The sequence below is a fragment of the Odocoileus virginianus genome, chromosome 1 (assembly GCF_023699985.2).
Source record: "Odocoileus virginianus isolate 20LAN1187 ecotype Illinois chromosome 1, Ovbor_1.2, whole genome shotgun sequence".
NCBI classification, from domain to species: domain Eukaryota; kingdom Metazoa; phylum Chordata; class Mammalia; order Artiodactyla; family Cervidae; genus Odocoileus; species Odocoileus virginianus.
Window position 1 is genome coordinate 70,493,737 of NC_069674.1, and position 20,590 is coordinate 70,514,326.

The 20,590-nt window shown below is 39.5% G+C and overlaps 1 protein-coding gene across 3 annotated transcripts in view; it reads left to right on the forward strand.

Moving 5' to 3' along the window:
* Positions 1-20,590, forward strand: part of RELN (reelin) — a 534,275-nt gene that overhangs the window by 468,387 nt on the left and 45,298 nt on the right. For all 3 annotated transcript variants that reach the window (XM_070469617.1, XM_070469611.1, XM_070469614.1), the window contains exons 43-46: positions 2,172-2,319; positions 4,556-4,814; positions 5,686-5,935; positions 9,936-10,104. In XM_070469617.1, coding sequence (XP_070325718.1) covers positions 2,172-2,319; positions 4,556-4,814; positions 5,686-5,935; positions 9,936-10,104 — 826 coding nt within the window. The remainder of the gene's footprint in view (positions 1-2,171; positions 2,320-4,555; positions 4,815-5,685; positions 5,936-9,935; positions 10,105-20,590) is intronic.

Below are 20,590 nucleotides of genomic sequence, written 5' to 3' on the forward strand. Positions count from 1 at the left end.
CAGGTCTCCTGCATTGCAAGCAGATTTTTTACCATCTGAGCCACCAGGGAAGCCTTGCTTTTTTTGTTTGTTTGTTTATAACTTATTTAAAGCCTTGCTTTTAACTGTGCTCCTCAGGATTTCGTCCTTGACCATATTGTCTTCTGATGTGGTACACTCTGCCTTTCAGGCTTTTCTGGTGGCTCAGACCGTAAAGAATCTGCTGTAATGCAGGACACTCGGGTTTGATCCCCAGGTCCAGAAGATCCCCTGGAGAAGGAAATGGCAACCCACTCCAGTATTCTTTCTTGGAAATCCCATGGACAGAGGAGCCTCGTGGGCTACAGTCCACGGGTCACAAGAGTCAGACACGACTGAGCAATTCACACACACACACACACACACACACACACACACAATTTGTAATATAAAAGTAATCATTAGTGAAAGTCGCTCAGTTGTGTCCAACTCTTTGCAACCCCATGGACTATAGTCCATGGAATTCTCCAGGCCAGAATGCTAGAATGGGTATCCTATCTCTTCTCCAGTGGATCTTCCCGACCCCAGAATCAAACCAGGGTCTTCTGCCTTGCAGGCAGATTCTCTACCAGATGAGCTATTAAGTTTCACCCTAATATTTCGTTATTTTTCATTACATTTGGAACCACCCGTGCCTTTGTTTAGTTCTGAACTTCATAGGATTCCATTTTTGAAACAAAATCAGTAGAGTGAAGAAGACCATAATTAAGAAAAAGCAAGGCTATTTTCGCCCCATTTTCTATCACATGTAATTTCTAATCAATGATAATTTTGGAAAATATCTATATAAAGAGTCAATCTTGGATGACAATGTAGAAAAACGTATACTATAATGATTGAAATTATTCACAATTATATATGCATCGGCTATGCACTCTGATAAAACTGGGAAAACGTTCTCATGAGAGAAAGTCTTAAATGTGATGGCTATCTGTATTAGAATGGTGGTGGTGGTTTAGTCACTAAGTCACATCCAACTCTTTGCAACCCTATAGACTGGGGCCTGCCAGGCTCCTCTGTCCATGGGATTTCCCAAGCAAGAATACTGGAGTGGGTTGCCATTTCCTTCCCCAGAGGTTCTGCCCACCCCAGGGATCAAACCTACATCTTCTACGTTGCAGATGGATTCTTTACCACTGAGCCATCAGGGAAGTCCCATATCTAGGTTAGAAAAATGGGATTGATTTTTTTTCTTTTTCCCAAGTTGCCTGCGAATGTTTTGCAATGTATCTATGGCTTCAAGATATACTTTAAAGTTAGGTTTAGGTATATCAATACAATGGAATAATATTTAGTTATAAAAAGGAATGAAATACTGATTCATGCTGCAGTATAGATGAATCTTGAAAGCATTATGCTAAGTAGAAGAAGTCAAACACATGTCATATTTTTATGAAGCACTCAAAACAGGCAAACCCATAAAGACAGAAAGAAGATTAATGGTTGCCAGGGGGTTGGGTGAGGGGAAAATGGAGATCAACTGCTTACTGGGTACAAGATTTCCTTTATGGGTAATGAAAATTCCGGAGCTAGCTAGCAGTGATGGTTGCACAATATTATAAATGTACTAAATGCCATTGAATCATTCATTTTAAAATGGTTAAATGGCAAAACTAATGTATTATGCCTTTTACCACAATCAAAAAAGGTGAATAACTGAAGAGATTGGTGAGTTGGTTTCAAAAGACATTATTTAATAGGAAATATTAAATTACACTGAAATTTCTCACACTAAAACTGTAGCTTTTAAAATACTATATAACACTGGCCTGATACTGTCCTCTCAGTAGCAAGGACACAGTAAAGAAGTCAGTGGAAAGGTCTCATTACCCTTCTTTAATTTGGGCTGATGCACTCTGACCAGCCAGTGTCTGTTTTTGCAGAGGAGCAGAACGGAGGGAACAGTTTGGCTGGACCACAGATACTAGGGAAAGGCCCCCTTCCTTTGTCATGTGGATCCTTAAATTATATAGCCAACGTTAAACAATTCAAACAAGCTAAAATGTTGAAAAGACCTCTTATCCTCCAAATCTATGACTTCAATATTTGTGACTTCATATTTTAAAACTACACAAAGCATTTGGCATATTCTTTTTAAAAATATATGGCTATATTTGGGGTCATAGGTAAACCACATTTTCCATTCTTTTCAGGTCAGCTAGAATCTGATAGATTCTTATTAATGAGTGGTGGAAAGCCATCTCGGAAGTGTGGAATCCTTTCCAGTGGAAACAACCTATTTTTCAATGAAGATGGCTTACGCATGTTGATGACACGAGATCTGGATTTATCACATGCTAGGTAATCATTTTTAAATGCTGTTGAAGAACTACCTTCTAATGTAAAGTAGCAGAATGTTATCAAGTCAAAAAGAGGCAGGGATCTCAAGGACGAGGCCTCCCATTGGAAATGCTATGCTTCTGGCTTGCCAAAGACTCCAGTAAGACACAGTTTATACAATTTTAATTCTAAAACTGAGAGAGATCATGCAATAACCGGATCAGAATTGAAACGGAGCTAAACAGAAAGAGGCTAATATCTGGTTTTCGACTAGGTGGTGACCAGGAAATGACAGTGTTTACCTTGCTTTAACTTTAAGAACATAATCTTCTTTATCCACCTTCTACAGAATACTTTTCATTAGCACCTTGTCTATGTAGAAATTATTTACCATGCTCAGGAGAAAGCTTAATTGAAATTCGATGTGCTCACAGATTATTCACCATTAATTGTATATCCATTAACAATTTAAGAACATCTAAAGTGTAGGCTTGTTGTTTATAAGCATTTCTTTCCAGTGATTTGCTCATATATTCAAGTCACTCATTTTCTAAATTAAGCACAGTCACTCAGAAGCAAACATTTTAAACTGGCTCTGAGGATTATGTCCTGTCAAGATGTGTATCCCTTGATCATTTGATGAGCCAAAAACTTAGCCAGGAAAATAAAAAATACAGTTTAAAATGTATAAAATGGAACCTGACCTATTTTTGCAAGTGAATAAAGAAATCATGTTCTATCTTTTGAAATATTTCAGAGTATCTTAAAATATATTTTAATATATCCTCCTCTTTCTCTTAAGTTGTTTCATTTATTGAACTATAAGTTTGATCATGCTTCATATAAAATATAATCCTATTTATAAGAATAATTTTACAGTTACAGAAAGCAAGATTTTATTTATCTCCATCCTATTTTAATGCATATGGTTTAATTTGCTGCTCTCTATCTAAGAATTATCACTGGCAACTGAATTCTCTAATTTAGAAATTATTAGGCTTTTCTAAATAATTCTTACATGGTTTGCCTATAACTAAATTAATATAAACATTTCTCCAATACAAGTAGACAATATACTAAAAGTGTTTCTCTGTAAACAATTGTTTTTATAGGTAAAACCTTTACAAGGCAGTAACCATGTATTTTTTCCATTAATCCAATGTTAAAAACTCCATTATTTAATCTCATCTCAGTAGCATGCTGTGTAGGATTTGCATATATTGACCTCAAAATGCTCCATGTAAAATCCCAGTTTTCTCAGGGTTATAAGGTAAATGAATGTCCTGATAGTGGATATGGGGGAGGGGAGGAATCCATGAAGAATGCATGATTTTATATACGGAACTGATAACTTTTATTATATGTCCCAATATAATTCTTATGTTTGACATGCATTCATAATTGGGTATGTGTATTGGGTTACATATGAAATGTATTCTGCATTACCAGCTAGCACAGTGGCCAGACCAGGAACCAACAGCTCTCCTGCCAAAGATAACATGTGAGCTGGTTTTCATTGGTAGCCCAGCTGCCACTCTGTCCACCTCCCTGCCAGCTGGGAAGGCTGCCACTGGCTGACCGCCACATCTTTCGATGGCCAGTATCATCCGTCCCAGATGCAGCAAGAGTCAGAGGCTGGCACAGTCCACCATCCACACCACCACACACTCCTGCTCCCCTGCTCCTGGCATAAAAGACAGAGAAGAGACTCAGGCTTAACACACCTCTTCCATAAAATGTCTGGCCTTTCACAAAGAGGTGATACAACTGGTGAATTTAAAAGTGTCTCACAAAACCAATAATACAAGATCTGAAAAATTACTGGTGAAAGCTGGGGATGGATGATTTTGTGGATAAATGACATAAACTACATTAATTGCATTCTTTCAGTTTCAGATACTAAAGACAAGGATACAGATTTACCTTAGATAGATAGCAATACATACTCCCAAACTTGGACAGCCTTTGGACTGCTCCCATCTTCTTAAAGAATAGCCAGAGGGCACGATAAATGCTCAAATCCCTCAGACACTCACTTGTTGGTGGGTGGTGAGGTGGAGGGATACCAAATATCATTATGGGTACAGAGTAGCCTTTTTCAGACTTCACATTTTGCTAACTCCCTTTCACATTTAAAAGGGAAATCAAACTTTGGAACAGTTACTTTGAATGTTCATTAAATCATCGTATTCATTAAAGCTGTGAGCTCCCCCTGTTGCCCTGTGCACTTGTCTACAGTAAATTTTACTTGTTTCAGATTTGTGCAGTTCTTCATGAGACTGGGATGTGGTAAAGGTGTTCCAGATCCCAGGAGCCAACCTGTGCTTCTACAGTATTCTCTCAATGGTGGCCTCTCGTGGAGTCTCCTTCAAGAGTTCCTTTTTAGCAACTCCAGCAATGTGGGCAGATACATCGCCCTGGAGATACCTCTGAAAGCCCGTTCTGCTTCTGCTCGCCTCCGCTGGTGGCAGCCATCTGAAAATGGGCACTTCTACAGTCCCTGGGTTATCGACCAGGTCAGTCCCTTCAAGATTAACTATTATAATTTTGTCATTTGCGCTGAATGTGGCTTTAGAAAGCAGTTAGGCCAACCCCTCGCTCAGTAGAGGAGGTCCAGGACCCACAAGCTGGGTGACTTACCCAAGGGCATGTTGCTAGATTAGATATGGCGTTTAGCTTCCTTTCATTCTCTAGTTCCTCAAATGCCTGAGCCTATAAAAATGAATGACACAACAGAAGGCCCAGGTCCTGCTCATAGAGGATTCTGCCATATGGTTAGAGGGACTTTATTAAGCGTGATTCAAGGCTATAATTCTCTGAAAAGGAAAATGTGCAAATTAGCATTTGTGCCACATACAGTAGTTTCCAAATCCTCTTTCCTAACCTTTGAAGAAAAAAATAAATAAATCTCCCTAACATCCTTATGAACAGTTCTAAAGGATCTTCATACATAATAAAATGCATATCCAATAGAACTCAAAGAACCTGTTAACAAACAGTAGAATCCCTGCAAAGAATTGGAACTGAAATGCCTTAGGGTATGACTGTCCTTAAATAGAAATTTTACTTGGAAAAAAATCACATATAACCAAATTTTGCGTTCCCAGCTTGGGTGCATGTAGTTTCCAAAGGCACAGTTTGGCCCATGAAGACTGTGAATGATTTTGTCAGTCTTTCAATTTGTTTCTGTAGCTTCTTGCCAGATGGGCAAGCAGACCACATAAACAGGAGCATTCTGAAAGGCCTCCTAACATTATGCTTGCTAAATAATGCCAGTTCTGAGCAATCTGACAGATAAAAACCAAAAAAAAAAAAAAAAAAAATGACTGAACTTTCTCATGTCTCAAAACCAAATTGAAAAGCTGTTCTTTAAAAAATATATTTCAGATCCTCATTGGAGGAAATATTTCTGGCAATACAGTCTTGGAGGATGATTTCACAACTCTGGATAGTAGGAAGTGGCTGCTTCACCCCGGAGGCACCAAGATGCCTGTGTGCGGCTCTACAGGTGATGCCCTTGTCTTCATTGAAAAGGCCAGCACCCGTTATGTGGTCACCACGGACATTGCTGTGAATGAGGATTCCTTCCTACAGATAGACTTTGCGGCCTCCTGCTCGGTCACAGATTCTTGTTATGGTGAGTGTTACCTTTCCAGGTGGAGGAACAAACATGTATAAATGGGCATCCATGACCGCCACAGTCAAAGGACTGAACTATACCTCCAAGAAGTCTGGGAGTAAAACACAAGTGCACTTTCAGTGAAACCACAACTGCATTTTTAATAATGTTGTGGGTAATTGGAGTTTTATAAGCTTATTTTTTAAAGCCTCAGAATGTAAACTTATTTTAAGTATATGTTCATGAAGACTTCTTTTATATGTGTGATACCCAAAGATTTGTATCATTTTATAACTCCAGATTTTTTAAGTTTATTTTTTAATTGAAGGATACGTGTTTTACAGAATTGTGTTGGTTTCTGCCAAACATCAACATGAATCAGTATACATATGTCCCCCCCTCTTGAACCTCCCTGCCACCTCCCTCCACATCCCACCTCTCTAGGTTGTTACCTAGTGTAACACCAGTGTGAGTTCCCTGAGTCATATAGCGAATTCCCATTGGCTATCTATTTAACATGTGGTAATGTAAGTTTCCTTGTTACTCTCTCCCCCTGGTGGTTCAGACAGTAAACAATCTGCCTGCAGTGCAGGAGACCCAGGTTCGATCCCTGGGTTGGGAAGATCTCCTGGAGAAGGGAATGGCAACCCACTCCAGTATTCTTGCCTGGAGAATTCCATGGACAGAGGAGCCTGGAGGGCTGTCATAGTCCTTGGAGTCACAAGGAGTCATACACGATTGAGTGACTAACTCTTTCTACATTTTCTCTCCATACATCGCAAACTCTCCTTCCTAAATCCAGATTTTTAAGGTATCGTATTTACAGAATGAGAGAGTCTTATCACATAAGGAATGTCAGAGTCAGCAATAGGATTTACACACACAGGGTTTTACATGTGTTTTAATTCATGGGGCTTTAGATTAGTCCAGTTATGGTCTCCTTTCCATTCTCCCAGGATTCATGAAATTTTGTTGTTACCATTTGCCTAATATTTTCTGCCATTGTGGATCATAGTATAGTCTAAACCACCCTGACTGTGACTAGTTTTCATCTTCTAGGTTGTGCACCTACACACATACCTTACACACACACACACACACACACATACACATACACAGACCTGTCTTAGGAGCAATAAATGCTGCCATCATTGCATAATCGAACACTTCACTGGAATTTGCAGATCTATCAAGATTCTGGGGACTTCCTAGTCTTTCACCACCCTGTATCACTGTTCTTCCAAGAGATCTAAACTAGAATGTTCACAAAGACCTTGTTCTATTTTAGATTCTTTGGGGCTAAAATCTGAAGAACTTTGTTACTTCCAAGGTCCTACACAATCCAGATTTTTCATATTTCCATTAGGCTGAACTTAATGGACAGATCTTAGGGAAAAGCTCAGAAGTGCTCTTTCTACCTTGGACTTAATCAGTCAGCATAAACTAGTCAGTAGAGATGGAACTTGAAAAAGTATAAGGTATATAGCCTGTCTTCACAAGGTGCAGTCTAGTTGAGGGGTGCTTCAGAAAGTTAAAGTCCAATAAATGACTAAATCAAGTGCTTGATGGAGTGGTACTAATTTAGCAAAACTGTGATGAGAGTTCAGCCAAGGGAGAGATAACCAATGGATGGCCAATCCTAGAAATTTGGGAAGTTTCACAAAGAAGCTAAGTCTCAAGTGAGCATTGATAGTTGGAGTAAATTTGAAGGGCGAGTAAGGAAGAAGAAGATACCCTAAGCTGGTCTGATAGCATAATGTGGGAGTTCTCCTGGTCCATGGGGATACTATGAGCAGACCAGCCTGAATAGACAATATTTGCATCTAATGGAGGAGGGCAGAGTGCTAATTTTGAAAACACAAAGGGACTTTTGGGTCCTAGATACCCACTCATTGTCCATAGACACAATCAATGAGAAACTAAAGAGGTAAGTTATGACATGGCCAGCCAGCCTGCAGCAGAACCAGGACTGAGACTCTGCCCATCTAAGCCCAGTCAAGTCTATTTTCTGCTGTAGAGTAGGGCAACTTCTTGAGAAAGATTGAACTGAATAAAAAAATAAAAGAGGAAAGTGGCTAATCTTTGTTGGCAGCAAATTAAGAAGGGCATTAAAAGGCAAGCATAGGAATTTGTGCTTGACAAAGTTATGAATAAGAGGGCATGAGTGCAGGGGAGTAGTATGGTGGATTTTAAGGACATTAGCCCAGGAACCAATGAAGGTGGGTAAAGAAGAATCCTGGCAAAGAAGTGTCGGTGGATATCTCTGTAAGAGGTGATGAAAACTTGCACTACTTGCCATGAAGAGAAATAGAAGAAATAAAACTAGTATGAGACACCGAAGACCAAAAGGAAAGCAGTAGCAGACCTCAAAACCAGGTGACATATTGAACATAAAGGGTAAAGAAGAAAGAAGTAAATTCTCTAAAATAGTTTCTAAATTTTAAACCCAGAAAACTAATGCGGGAGCATTGTCACTGAGAGAATTTGGTAGTTAAGAAGAGGTGTTTACATGTATACCTATTGTGGATTCATGTTGATGTGTGACAGAAACTAACACAAGTTTGCAAAGCAGTTAGCCTCCAATTCCAAATAAATAAAGAAGAGATGTTTATTTATGAGAGAAAATGAGTTTTTATTTAGTTTGGTGAAAATAGTTTGAAGTAGAGATACCCTTTAATTAAATGTGGAGGGCTTACAACGTAGAAAACAGGAACTTTGTACTGTCCATTGCAATATGCCAGCATCCAGCACAATGCCAGGTTGAACAAATTTGCTGAATGAATAAAACCAACTTTGAGATGCAAAATTGCGATATTTGGGCACAGAAATAATAGCTGAAGCCCAAGGAGGGTATGTGTAGAATAGAAGGCCAGAGATGGAGTCTGGAAAGATTCCCATAGCTGGGCTAGTTAGCAGAGAAGTCAGAGGGAAATAAGATAGGAGATTCAGAATAATGTCTTGCAAAAGAAAGGGACATTTCAAGAATCAGGGAGCCATCAATAATGCCTAGAGCTGAAGGGAGGACAGGAACAATGAATAGTGAGACAGGCCATTGTATTTAACTAAAAAGGCCACCAGGAGCCTTAGAGCAGTGAGTGGTACCAGGCTGGCTGCACAGGAAAGTGCCCCCAGGGAACTTTAAAGCTCCCAACATCTTGGCCTGCCCCACAAGAGTGAAATCCCAATCTCTGCAGATGCGACTCTGACATTGGTACTTTTAAATGTCCCCAGGTGATTTCATTGTGCAACCAAGACTGAGAATCATGGTCTCAGAGAAGGCAATTTCAATAGGGAGGTGTGGTCTGAAGTAGTTTATAATGTCTTAAGAAGGGACTAGAGAGAGAAATATAAAACATATTTTATTCTCATGAACAAAACTTTATTTTTTTTCCATTTATTTTTATTAGTTGGAGGCTAATAGTACATAGAGTATAGGTTGAATGTTTAGGAGGAAAAGAAAGGAAAAAAAAGAAATCTCTTTCCATAGACCCACAGCCTGATTGCTCATTTGGGCATGAATTTCATGACTTTCAGCTACTACTTTTACTTCTCTGATTTCCCAGTATATTCCATAACACAACAAAGCAAGGCTATATAAGAGTATAAAAGAGATTTTTCAATTTCTTAGGAGTTTCTCCTAATCAAGAGAAAATTTGGCACAAGTTGGTCGGGATCCCTATAGAATGGTTAAATTTTGATAAGTCTGCTCAATTTTTTTAACTATTTAAAAAGGAGCCATTATAACATACAGTTGCTATGCTCTATATTTATATGTTGACCTTTAAATAAACAGAAAAAATATACTATAGTTATTGTAATATGTAAGTGATATCTAATTTATATATTTGTATAACATATGTCCTATAACTATTAGATCAACAAACATATCAATTTTAACTGTTACTATGATTGCTTTAACTGTATATAAGACAATAAATTAAAACATATGAAAACATAAGTAATCATGGTTCCTGGATCTTCAGATATGTATTTCTAACCAGAATAATGCCTCTTTCAGCTATTGAATTGGAATACTCGATAGATCTTGGATTGTCCTGGCATCCGTTGATAAGGGACTGTTTGCCTACCAATGTTGAATGCAGTCGCTATCACCTGCAGCGCATCCTGGTGTCAGATACTTTCAACAAGTGGACCAGAATCACTATGCCTCTCCCACCTTACACCAGGTATGAATGTTTCTGCATGTAGTGAACCCAAATGCGATATAATTTGCATGTCCAATTTCAGCACAGCAAGATTAAATGTTATGTGAGATCTTGTTATGTGTTGATGATATTGCCATGCATGAATCTATTAAAGTGCTGTAAATGAGTAAAAAAGAAATCAGTTTTTATGGTGACATTGTTCTGTGTTTTCCCCAAATCCAGGCCTTTCCTGACTTTTATCTCTAGTATATTTTTCAAATGGTATATGAAAGAAAACAGTGGCCAGATCAGTAAGCTTCTCTAATTTATTATGCCAAGAACAAGTTCATTACGCCAAGAACAAGTCTTAATCGATTTAAATGGAGTCTGTGTTCTGTCAGTTAGACTACTGTAAATGTAGCAGTGAGTGGTATCATATTAAATGGATGTAGCACATAAATGTGTACTAAAATTACTGTTTACTTTTGAAATTTTGTTGTGAGCAGTATCTTGAGAATTATCACCTGGAACATTCTTTTATGTGAAAAACAATTGTGAATGCTTCTTCCATGTGTCCTTAAGAAATGACAGTATCTTATAAAACTGAATGGTAGATGCTGGTAGAAAAATTGTCTAAACTATCTGTATATTCACTTTTATGGTGGAGAAAAAGCAGAGAATTCACCTTGCCTGGTGGGATAGTGTTACATGCCTCTCTCTCTTTTCACCATCTAAGTAGAAAGATAATCAGTTGCTACCTTTCAGAAAGAAGCAAAGCAACCAATGCAATCCATGGAATAGGAGTTATAGTCTGGGCTCATTATCATTCTCTCCCTTCCACAAATGAAGAAAGAATAAATCTTCCTAGCAAATGATCGTAAAATTTGGCCATTCATCTAGGGCATAAGTTTTCCTGGGATTTTCATAAATGGGATGGTTTCAGTTACTAACAGCCCAGGGCTCCTCTACAATTGCTGGCTCAGGGGTACAAGACTATATTAACTGTCAGCAGAGTTGCCAAGTTTAAATGAGATACGTGAGATTTAGTTGCTCATTAAAGGTATTGCCGTGCATGAATTATTAAGGCAATCTTAATAAGTAAAATAGAAAAAAAAAACCTCCATTAAGGCAGTAGTCTTTTAAGTCATTATGAATTCTGTGAATTATTACCCAGCTACTTGGTAGCATTTTGCAAATAAATGACATTCTAAAATAAACTGCAGCTCATCATTATACCCTTGAGTCTTTTATGTAAAAGTGATTAATCCTCATCTTTTAATCTATCTTTTGTCTTTTGCACATACTCATAACATTTTTGACCCTTTCAAATGATATTTGAAAAATCTGATGAGCAGCCGTTTCATCTTGTTATCATATTGAGAATATGCAGTTTGTTTATTATATTACCCTCCAAACTCATGTTGTACAATGGTCTTAAAGGCAACACTGGTTTATAATAAGGCCCTCTGGGTAATTCAGAAAGAAATGTGCATGGATGGAACCCAAACCAGAACCCCTTCTGGTCATGCTCTGCACTGTGCCAAAGATCAGTTAGAACAAGAGCCAGACTGAGAACAGTTTGTCTCAAGCTTGTCAGTGTACTTTATCGGCTCTTACATACAGTTGCTTTTTAAATATGGTGCTTTCTTATTTTGAGTTGAACTGCCTCAACATCTGCCAAATACTGGGAATTCAATGTTTATGATGCCCCTCAGGACAGAATTGAGGATTTTAGTTTGTAGTTCTTCACTACAAACAGACATGATGCTGATGACTTAAAGTCACGTGCTAAGTGGGGATTGAGAGTGACTGTGACAATGTGCCAGCTGTAGGTTTGCTCAGTCACTTATCATGTGACCACAAATCTCGGATACCGTTATTGTTGGCACATTGGTAGAAAGGGTCAACTGAGGTCGGGGGTCCACAAATTGACATCAAACCATTAGCCAAACTGAAGTGACTAGTAGTCATCAGTAGTAATTATTCAGTCATTAAGTCAGTCATTAAGCATGTATTTTTAAAATATTTAATCATAAGCTAGGTCTGTGTGAGGGGCTGAACTTAGCCCTGCCTCAAGGAACTTTTTAGTCCAGTGGGGGAAAGAAACCAATGGTAATCAGAGAAGTAAATATGAAGTTCAACTCATAAGTGATGGAGGAGCCTTGCATGGTGCTAAGAGATTATACATTATAGAGAAGGTCAAGAAGGTCAAGGAACACTTTTTTGAGAAAATTATAATTGCAGTAAGAGTGAAGGAAGGATGAGTATAAATAGGAGAAGAGTAAATAGAAGTGTGGCCTGGCGTGCTGTGGTTCATGGGGTCACAAAGAGCTGGACACGACTGAGCGACTGAACTGAACTGAACTGAAAGAAGTGTTCCAGGTAACAAAAACAGCCAGTAGTGGGAAGAATCAGGCATATTTGAGATGCTGAAAGAATGAATCAGACAGCAAGAGAGAAAGTGGGGTGAGGTGTAAGATGATGTCAGATCACAAAGAGCATTGTTGGTTGTACTAAAGTTTTAGGGATTTGCTATATGAATGCTGGAAGCCTGATAAAGTGCTTTGGGATTCAGAGACATAATCAGATTTGCGTTTAGAAAAGCTTATTCTAACTGGAGAACACATTGGGGAGGATAAGAGTGGAAGTAGATGTAAGGATTCTCTGAGATAATAACTGCTGGTAGCTTGGACTACGATGTGGTAGACGTGAAAAGAAGGGAATAAATTCAAGAGAAATAGTGGCAGTAAAATTGACTGAGCTTAATGATGAAAGGACATAGGACTGTGAGGGAAAGATGAATGCAGAAGATGATTTCCTGGTCTCTGAGTTGAAAAACCGAACTGATGCTGGTGCTTTTCATTAGGAAAGGAACAGTAAGATTAAATACAAGATGACATCACACTGCACTCCAAACATTACTCTGTTAAAACCTAAATGAATTGAGGTTGATAGATCATAATCTCTAATCCTCCCCATATACACTGATAAAGTTAGGTCTTCATGAAAGGAAAAAAAAAGAAAAAAGACTGAAAAGCATTGTGGTTTAGTGCAGGGCTCCCACTTTTCAGCCCTGTGATATTCTAAGTAAGTCATTTCATGTCCCTAAGTTTCAGTTTCCTCATCTGAAAAATGAAGACTTTTTACCATATAAAAAGCTCATAAATGTGCATGGTAATGTTTGGGACATTGTAAACATTTACTGAAATGTAAGTCATTTTTAATTTTATGAGTTAACCACATAATCACATGTGTTAACCATATCTCAGGTTTATTACCAGACTTCAGTCAGACTGAGAAGTCTTTCTCATTTAGCTTAACAAAGTGAGCCCATGGTAATGGTAGGACACTACCTTAAGATTCTGCCCTGGAGGAGATTACAACCTGATTATGGGAAATAAATAGCTTAAAACTAATACATACTGAATATAATTTAAAGCCTCACTGAGGAATTGTCTGAAAATGCTATAGGTATTAAGTATTGAAAGACAGTGTTAAATGCCAGAGTTAGAGAGGGTTTTGTAGAAAAGATGGTCCCTGGCTTCAAAGAATGGCTAGGATTTAGGAGGGTAAGGAAAAGAACTTCCTAACTTAGGGGAAGAGCATGAACATATGAGCCTGGGATAAGCACAGAGGTTGCTGATTAAAGAGGGAGCTCATATCTAAAGCTGTGGGACATTGTTTGTTAGTAAAGCTGGGTTAACTTACAGTAAGCACTAAAACGAGGCAAGGGGCTTCCTGGGTGGCACTAGTGGTAAAGAACACACCTGCCAATGTAGGGGACATAAGAGACACCAGAAGATCCCCTGGAAGATCCCCTGGCATGGCAACCCACTCCGGTACTCGTATCTGGTTCCCATGGACAGGCAGCCTGGCGGGCTGCAGTCCATAGGGTCACCCAGAGTCAGGTGTGACTTGGCACACATGCAAAGCAAGGCAAAGGAGTTTAGACTGGTGGGGAAATGAATCATGGTGAGTTCTGAGCTGAGATTATTCTTCCAAGAAAAAAAAATGGGAAAATAGAGAGACTCAAGTAAGAGAAAGACAAAGGCATTGTGATAATGATGGTGCATGATAACAAGAGTCTGGGCTACAGCTAACATGAGAGTGATGAAGCAGATATTACAGGACGTTTCAAAGAAAGAATTGGTAAAACTCAGTCATTAACTTCTTCATTGCATACATCAAAAGATGACTCTAAAGTTTGAAGCCTGTGAAAATTGTGAGAAAGAAAGGAGTGAGCTAAAGCTGATTCCAAGAGGGGCAGTATGGCAGATTTAATCAAATGATGCTGAATTAAATGTGATGGAAATATCCTTTTGACAGAGCTATGAAGACTGGAGCCCAAGGGAAGATAATAAACCTTGGAGACATGAGCATAGAGGTCATAGGAAATGCTATAAAACTGCTATAAAGCCCTCCAGAGGAGAGTATTTAAAAAGAAAAGATCCCTAAATTTAATAGCAGAATGAGTGGAAATAGCCATTAGAGGAACCAGAAGGATTCAGTCAGGGAAGTAGGAGAATCAGAAGAACATGGTATCCAAAAGCCAAGCGAGACTAGAATATCAAGCAGGAAGAAATGATCATCAGTGACAAATGCTACAGTGAGTTAAGAAGCAAATTTCACAGTAAATTTACTAGAGTTTTTCAATAAGGACATAGTCAGTGACCTTCAAAAGATAGTTTCAGTGAGATACTGGAAATGAATACAGCTTGTCTGGTGCCAGAGCCCATGGGCTTAACCTATCGTCCTGTATTAGCACTACATCTTTCTTGCTCGCCTGTGAGTATGGTCCTAGAAGAGATAGGCAGTGAGGATGCCAGGAGTTCTTGAGAACGACTGAAAAAGTAGGAAAATGCTGAAATCAATTTTTTATCCCCTAATCTGAATCTGCCTCCTCTTTAGTAACCCCAGACCTAAAAATAACAGGTAACTCAAGTGGCATCATAGGTTCTTGAAATGTCATCTGAGAACTAGGGTGAGTCAGTGGAAGGGCAGGTAACCTAAATCCACCTAGAAAGTCGGGGAAGGGGAGCTGCCACAGGAAGGCTCAGGTGTGACTTGGCTATTTTAAGTCACAGTTTGAAGATGATCCATCCCCTTCTACTGGCCCTAGTGACCTGACTGATACCACTGTCTTTAAAGATTAACTATTACACTTTGGAAGCCAGGTGGTTTTAGCCACAGCATGGAATGTTCTTGATGTGTGCCGGAGGATTAAAGGAATGGTGATAAGCTCAAGAAGGGGCAAAAAGACTGTGGAAGGACTGGAGTAGTGGAATGGGGTTGGAGGAATCTATACTTTTTGCAGGTAAATAAATTTAAAGAGGCAACGTATTTTTCAGTGGCATTCCCACCTACTGTATCTGCAAAGAAAATATCTTATTCTAAGAAAATCAGATAACTAAGCATGATGTTTATTGGGTTCATCATGAAAAAATATTCAAGGAAATTACAAGTTCATTTTTTTTTCACAAGTTCATTTTTTAAAAAAGAGATTATTTAAACTTTCTCTGATACTCTATTTCTCTCCATCTTTATTTGTAACTTACCAGTATCTTTTGAAAGACTTTTGGCAAGTATTTATATTATGGAACATCTTGTTTAAATGTTTCAATCAAGTCAAGGAAGTCTTAGACTTCTCTTACATATCTATCTTCTCATACATCATTTTGATGCTTTGAATATCGCTGGTGTAAGTTTACCATATTTATGCTAGTGTCTCAGGGCTAAAAACCATTAAACAATTTTGCCTGGTATAAACCATGGTACTATTAATTTTTCACATACAGAATATATTAACATATAGGTGGGCATTCAGTTCAGTCACTCAGTCATGTCCGACTCTTTGCGACCCCATCAACCACAGCACTCCAGGCCTCCCTGTCCATCACCAACTCCCGGAGTTTGCCCAAATTCGTGTCCATTGAGTTGGTGTTGCCATCCAACCATCTCATCTTCTGTTGTCCCCTTCTTCTCCTGCCTTCAATCTTTCCCAACATCTGGGTCTATTCAAATGAGTCAGCTCTTCGCAACAGGTGGTCAAGAGTATTAGAGTTTCAGCTTCAACATCAGTCCTTCCAATGAACACCCAGGACTTATTTCCTTGAGGATGGACTGGTTGGATCTCCTTGCAGTCCAAGGGACTCTCAAGAGTCTTCTTCAACACCACAGTTCAAAAGCATGAATTCTTCGCCACTCAGCTTTCTTTATAGTACAACTCTCACATCCATACGTGACTTCTGGAAAAACCATAACCTTGACTAGACGAACCTTTGTTGGCAAAGTAATGTCTCTGCTTCTTAATATGCCATCTAGATTGGTCATAACTTCCCTTCCAAGGAGCAAGCATCTTTTAATTTCATGGCTGCAGTCACCATCTGCAGTGATTTTGGAGCCCCCAAAAAATAAAGTCTGTCACCGTTTCCACTGTTTCCCCATCTGTTTGGCGTGAGGTGATGGGACAGGATGCTGTGATCTTGGTTTTCTGAATGTTGACCTTTAAGCCAACCTTTTCACTCTCTTCTTTCACTTTCGTCAAGAAGCTCTTTAGTTCTTCTTCACTTTCTGCCATAAGGGTGGTGTCATCTGCATATCTGAGGTCATTGATATTTCTCCCGGCAGTCTTGATTCCAGCTTGTGCTTCATCCAGCCCAGCGATTCTCATGATATACTCTGCATATAAGTTAAATAAGCAGGGTGACAATATACAGCCTTGATGTACTCCTTTTCCTATTTGGAAGTAGTCTGTTGTTCCATGTCCAGTTCTAACTGTTGCATCATGACCTGCATACAGATTTCTCAAGAGGCAGGTCAGGTGGTCTGATATGCCCATCTCTTTCAGAATTTTCCATAGTTTATTGTGATCACACAGTCAAAGGCTTTAGCATAGTCAATAAAGCAGAAATAGATGTTTTTCTGGAACTCTCTTGCTTTTTCAGTTATCCAGGGATGTTGGTAATTTGATCTCTGGTTCCTCTGCCTTTTATAAAACCAGCTTGAACGTCTGAAAGTTCACGGTTCATGTGTTGCTAAAACTTGGCTTGGAGAATTTTAGCATTACTTTACTAGCATGTGAGATGAGTGCAGTTGTGCGGTAATTTGAGCATTCTTTGGCGTTGCCTTTCTTTGGGATTGGAATGAAAACTGACCTTTTCCAGTCCTGTGGCCACTGTGAGTTTTCCAGATTTGCTGGCATATTGAGTGCAGCACTTTCACAGCATCATCTTTTAGGATTTGAAATAGCTCAACTGGAATTCCATCACCTCCAGTAAATTTGTTCTTAGTGATATTTGCTAAGGCCCACTTGACTTCACATTCCAGAATGTCTGGCTCTAGGTGAGTGATCACACCATTGTGAATATCTGGGTTGTGAAGATCTTTTTTGTATAGTTCTTCTGTGTGTTCTTGCCACCTCTTCTTAATATCTTCTGCTTCTGTTATGCTCATACCATTTCTGTCCTTTATTGTACCCATCTTTGCATGAAATGTTCCCTTGGTATCTCTAATTTTCTTGAGATCTCTAGTCTTTCCCATTCTATTGTTTTCCTCTATTTCTTTGTATTGATCGTTGAGGAAGGCTTTCTTATCTCTCCTTGCTATTCTTTGGAACTCTGCATTCAGATGGGTATATCTTTCCTTTTCCCCTTTGCTTTTGGCTTCTCTTCTTTTCACAGCTATTTGTAAGGCCTCCTCAGACAGTCATTTTGCTTTTTTGCATTTCTTTTTCTTGAGGATGGTCTTGATCTCTGTCTCCTGTACAATGTCATGAACCTCCGTCCATAGTTCATCAGGCACTCTATCAGATCTAGTCCCTTAAATCTATTTCTCACTTCCACTGTATTATCATAAGGGATTTGATTTAGGTTATACCTGAATGGTCTAGTGATTTTCCTTACTTTCTTCAATTTAAGTCTGAATTTGGCAATGAGGAGTTCATGATTTGAGCCACAGTCAGCTCCCGGTCTTGTTTTTGCTGGCTGTATAGAGCTTCTCCATCTTTGGCTGCAAAGAATATAATCAGTCTGATTTCAGTGTTGGCCATTTGGTGATGTCCATGTGTAGAGTCTTCTCTTGTGTTGTTGGAAGAGGGTGTTTGCTATGACCAGTGCATTCTCTTAGCAAAACTCTATTAGCCTTCGCCCTGCTTCATTCTGTACTCCAAATTTGCCAAATTTGCCTGTTACTCCAGGTGTTTCTTGACTTCCTACTTTTATATTCCAGTCCCCTATAATGAAAAGGACATCTTTTTTGGGTGTTAGTTTTAAAAGGTCTTGTAGGTCTTTGTAAAACTGTTCAACTTCAGCTTCTTCAGTGTTACAGGTCAGGGCATAGACTTGGATTACCGTGATATTGAATGGTTTGCCTTGGAAATGAACAGAGATCATTCTGTCGTTTTTGAGATTGCATCCAAGTACTGCATTTCAGACTGTTTTGTTGACTATGATGGCTACTCCATTTCTTCTCAGGGATTCTTGCCCACAGCAGTAGATATAATGGTCATCTGAGTTAAATTCACCCATTCCAGTCCATTTTAGTTCTCTGATTCCTAGAATGTCGACATTCACTCTTGCCATCTCCTGTTTGACCACTTCCAATTTGCCTTGATTCATGGACCTAACATTCCAGGTTCCTATGCAATACTTCTCTTTACAGCATCAGACCTTGCTTCCATCACCAGTCACATCCACACCTGGGTGTTGTTTTTGCTTTGGCTCTGTCTCTTCATTCTTTCTGGAGTTATTTCTCCGCCGATCTCCAGTAGCATATTGGTCACCTACTGACCTGAGGAGTTCATCTTTCAGTGTCCTATCTTTTTACCTTTTCATACTGTTCATGGGGTTCTCAAGGCAAAAATACTGAAGTGGTTTGCGATTCCCTTCTCCAGTGGACCACATTTTGTCAGAACTCTCCACCATGACCCGTCCGTCTTGGGTGGCCCTATACAACGCGGCTAGTTTCATTGAGTTAGACAAGGCTGTGGTCCATGTGATTAGATTGGTTAGTTTTCTGCAATTGTGGTTTCATTGGGCATTCAGTTCAGTTCAGTTCAGTCACTCAGTTGTGTCCGACTCTTTGCGACCCCATGAATCACAGCACGCCAGGTTTCCCTGTCCATAACCAACTCCCGGAGTTTACTCAAACTCATGTCCATCGAGTCAGTGATGCCATTCAGCCATCTCATCCTCTGTCGTCCCCTTCTCCTCCTGCTACCAATCCCTCCCAGCATCAGGGTCTTTTCCAATGAGTCAGCTCTACACATCAGGTGGCCAAAGTATTGGAGTTTCAACTTCAGCATCAGTCCTTCCAATGAATACCCAGGACTGATCTCCTTGAGGATGGACAGGTTGGATCTCCTTGCAGTCCAAGGGACTCTCAAGAGTCTTCTCCAACACCACAGTTCAAAAGCACCAATTTTTCGGTGCTCAGCTTTCTTCACAGTCCAACTCTCACATCCATACATGACCATTGGAAAAACCATAGCCTTGACTAAATGGACCTTTGTTGGCAAAGTAATGTCTCTGCTTTTTAATATACTTAGGTTAAGACAAATCAAATCTATTTCCATCCCACTACTACAGAGAGCAAAGCTACTTTCAAAAATTTTGAATTCCCTCTAAGTTTTATCACTTGTCAGATTTGCTGCCGAAGTTCTATCTGAGAATCTGAGATTTGGCTGTATGCTATATGGCTATGTGCTCTGTATGTATGCTATAAATGGGTTTTAATTGTTTTAACAAATGTATGTCATTCTCCATGAAGTTATTTTGCAAGTTGTAGGAACTTTCTCATATCTGAAGGATGGTCCAGGATCTCTAGGTGGCTCAGTGATAAAGAATCCACCTGCCAATGTAGAAGCCACAGGAGACATGGGTTCAGTCCTTGGGTGGGGAAGATCCCCTGGAGGAGGAAATGGCAACCAACTTAGTACTCTTGCTTGGGAAATCCCATGGGCGGAGGGGCCTGGTGGGTTGCAGCCCATAGGAGCACAAAGAGTCGGACACAGCTGAAGCCACTTGGCACTCACACGTGCCTAGAGTATAATATAGTAGAGTATACTCCCTCCTTGGCTGGCAGTCCTTACACCTGTGAGATGAGACAGTCGTACAAAACAGCTTCTAAGAGTCATCCTCTCCTTGCCACCCCAAAGTGTGCTTGACTTCCTTCTTTTGTTCATAGTTAAGTGTCTTTTTCATCAGAGCCTCCCCCAGAGCAGAGTCTTTGTGCACCCTGTGACGTGGCACACACCTTTAGAGCCCTTCATAGGTAATTAATTCACACACCTTGTACCAAAGTTCATGCCTCCTTTCTAGAGCCTACTTGTACCTGTTGGTCGTGGGCTGTGATGGTTCAGTTGAGGCTGAGTTGAGCTGACCCATGCTTCTTCCCAGGTGTACACCTTTGAGTGGAATTACTAGATCATATGATAACTCTATTCAACATTTTGAGAAACTGACAACCTGTTTTCCCACAGCATCTAGGAGGAACATATGAGGGTTCACATTTCTTCACATCCTTGCCAACA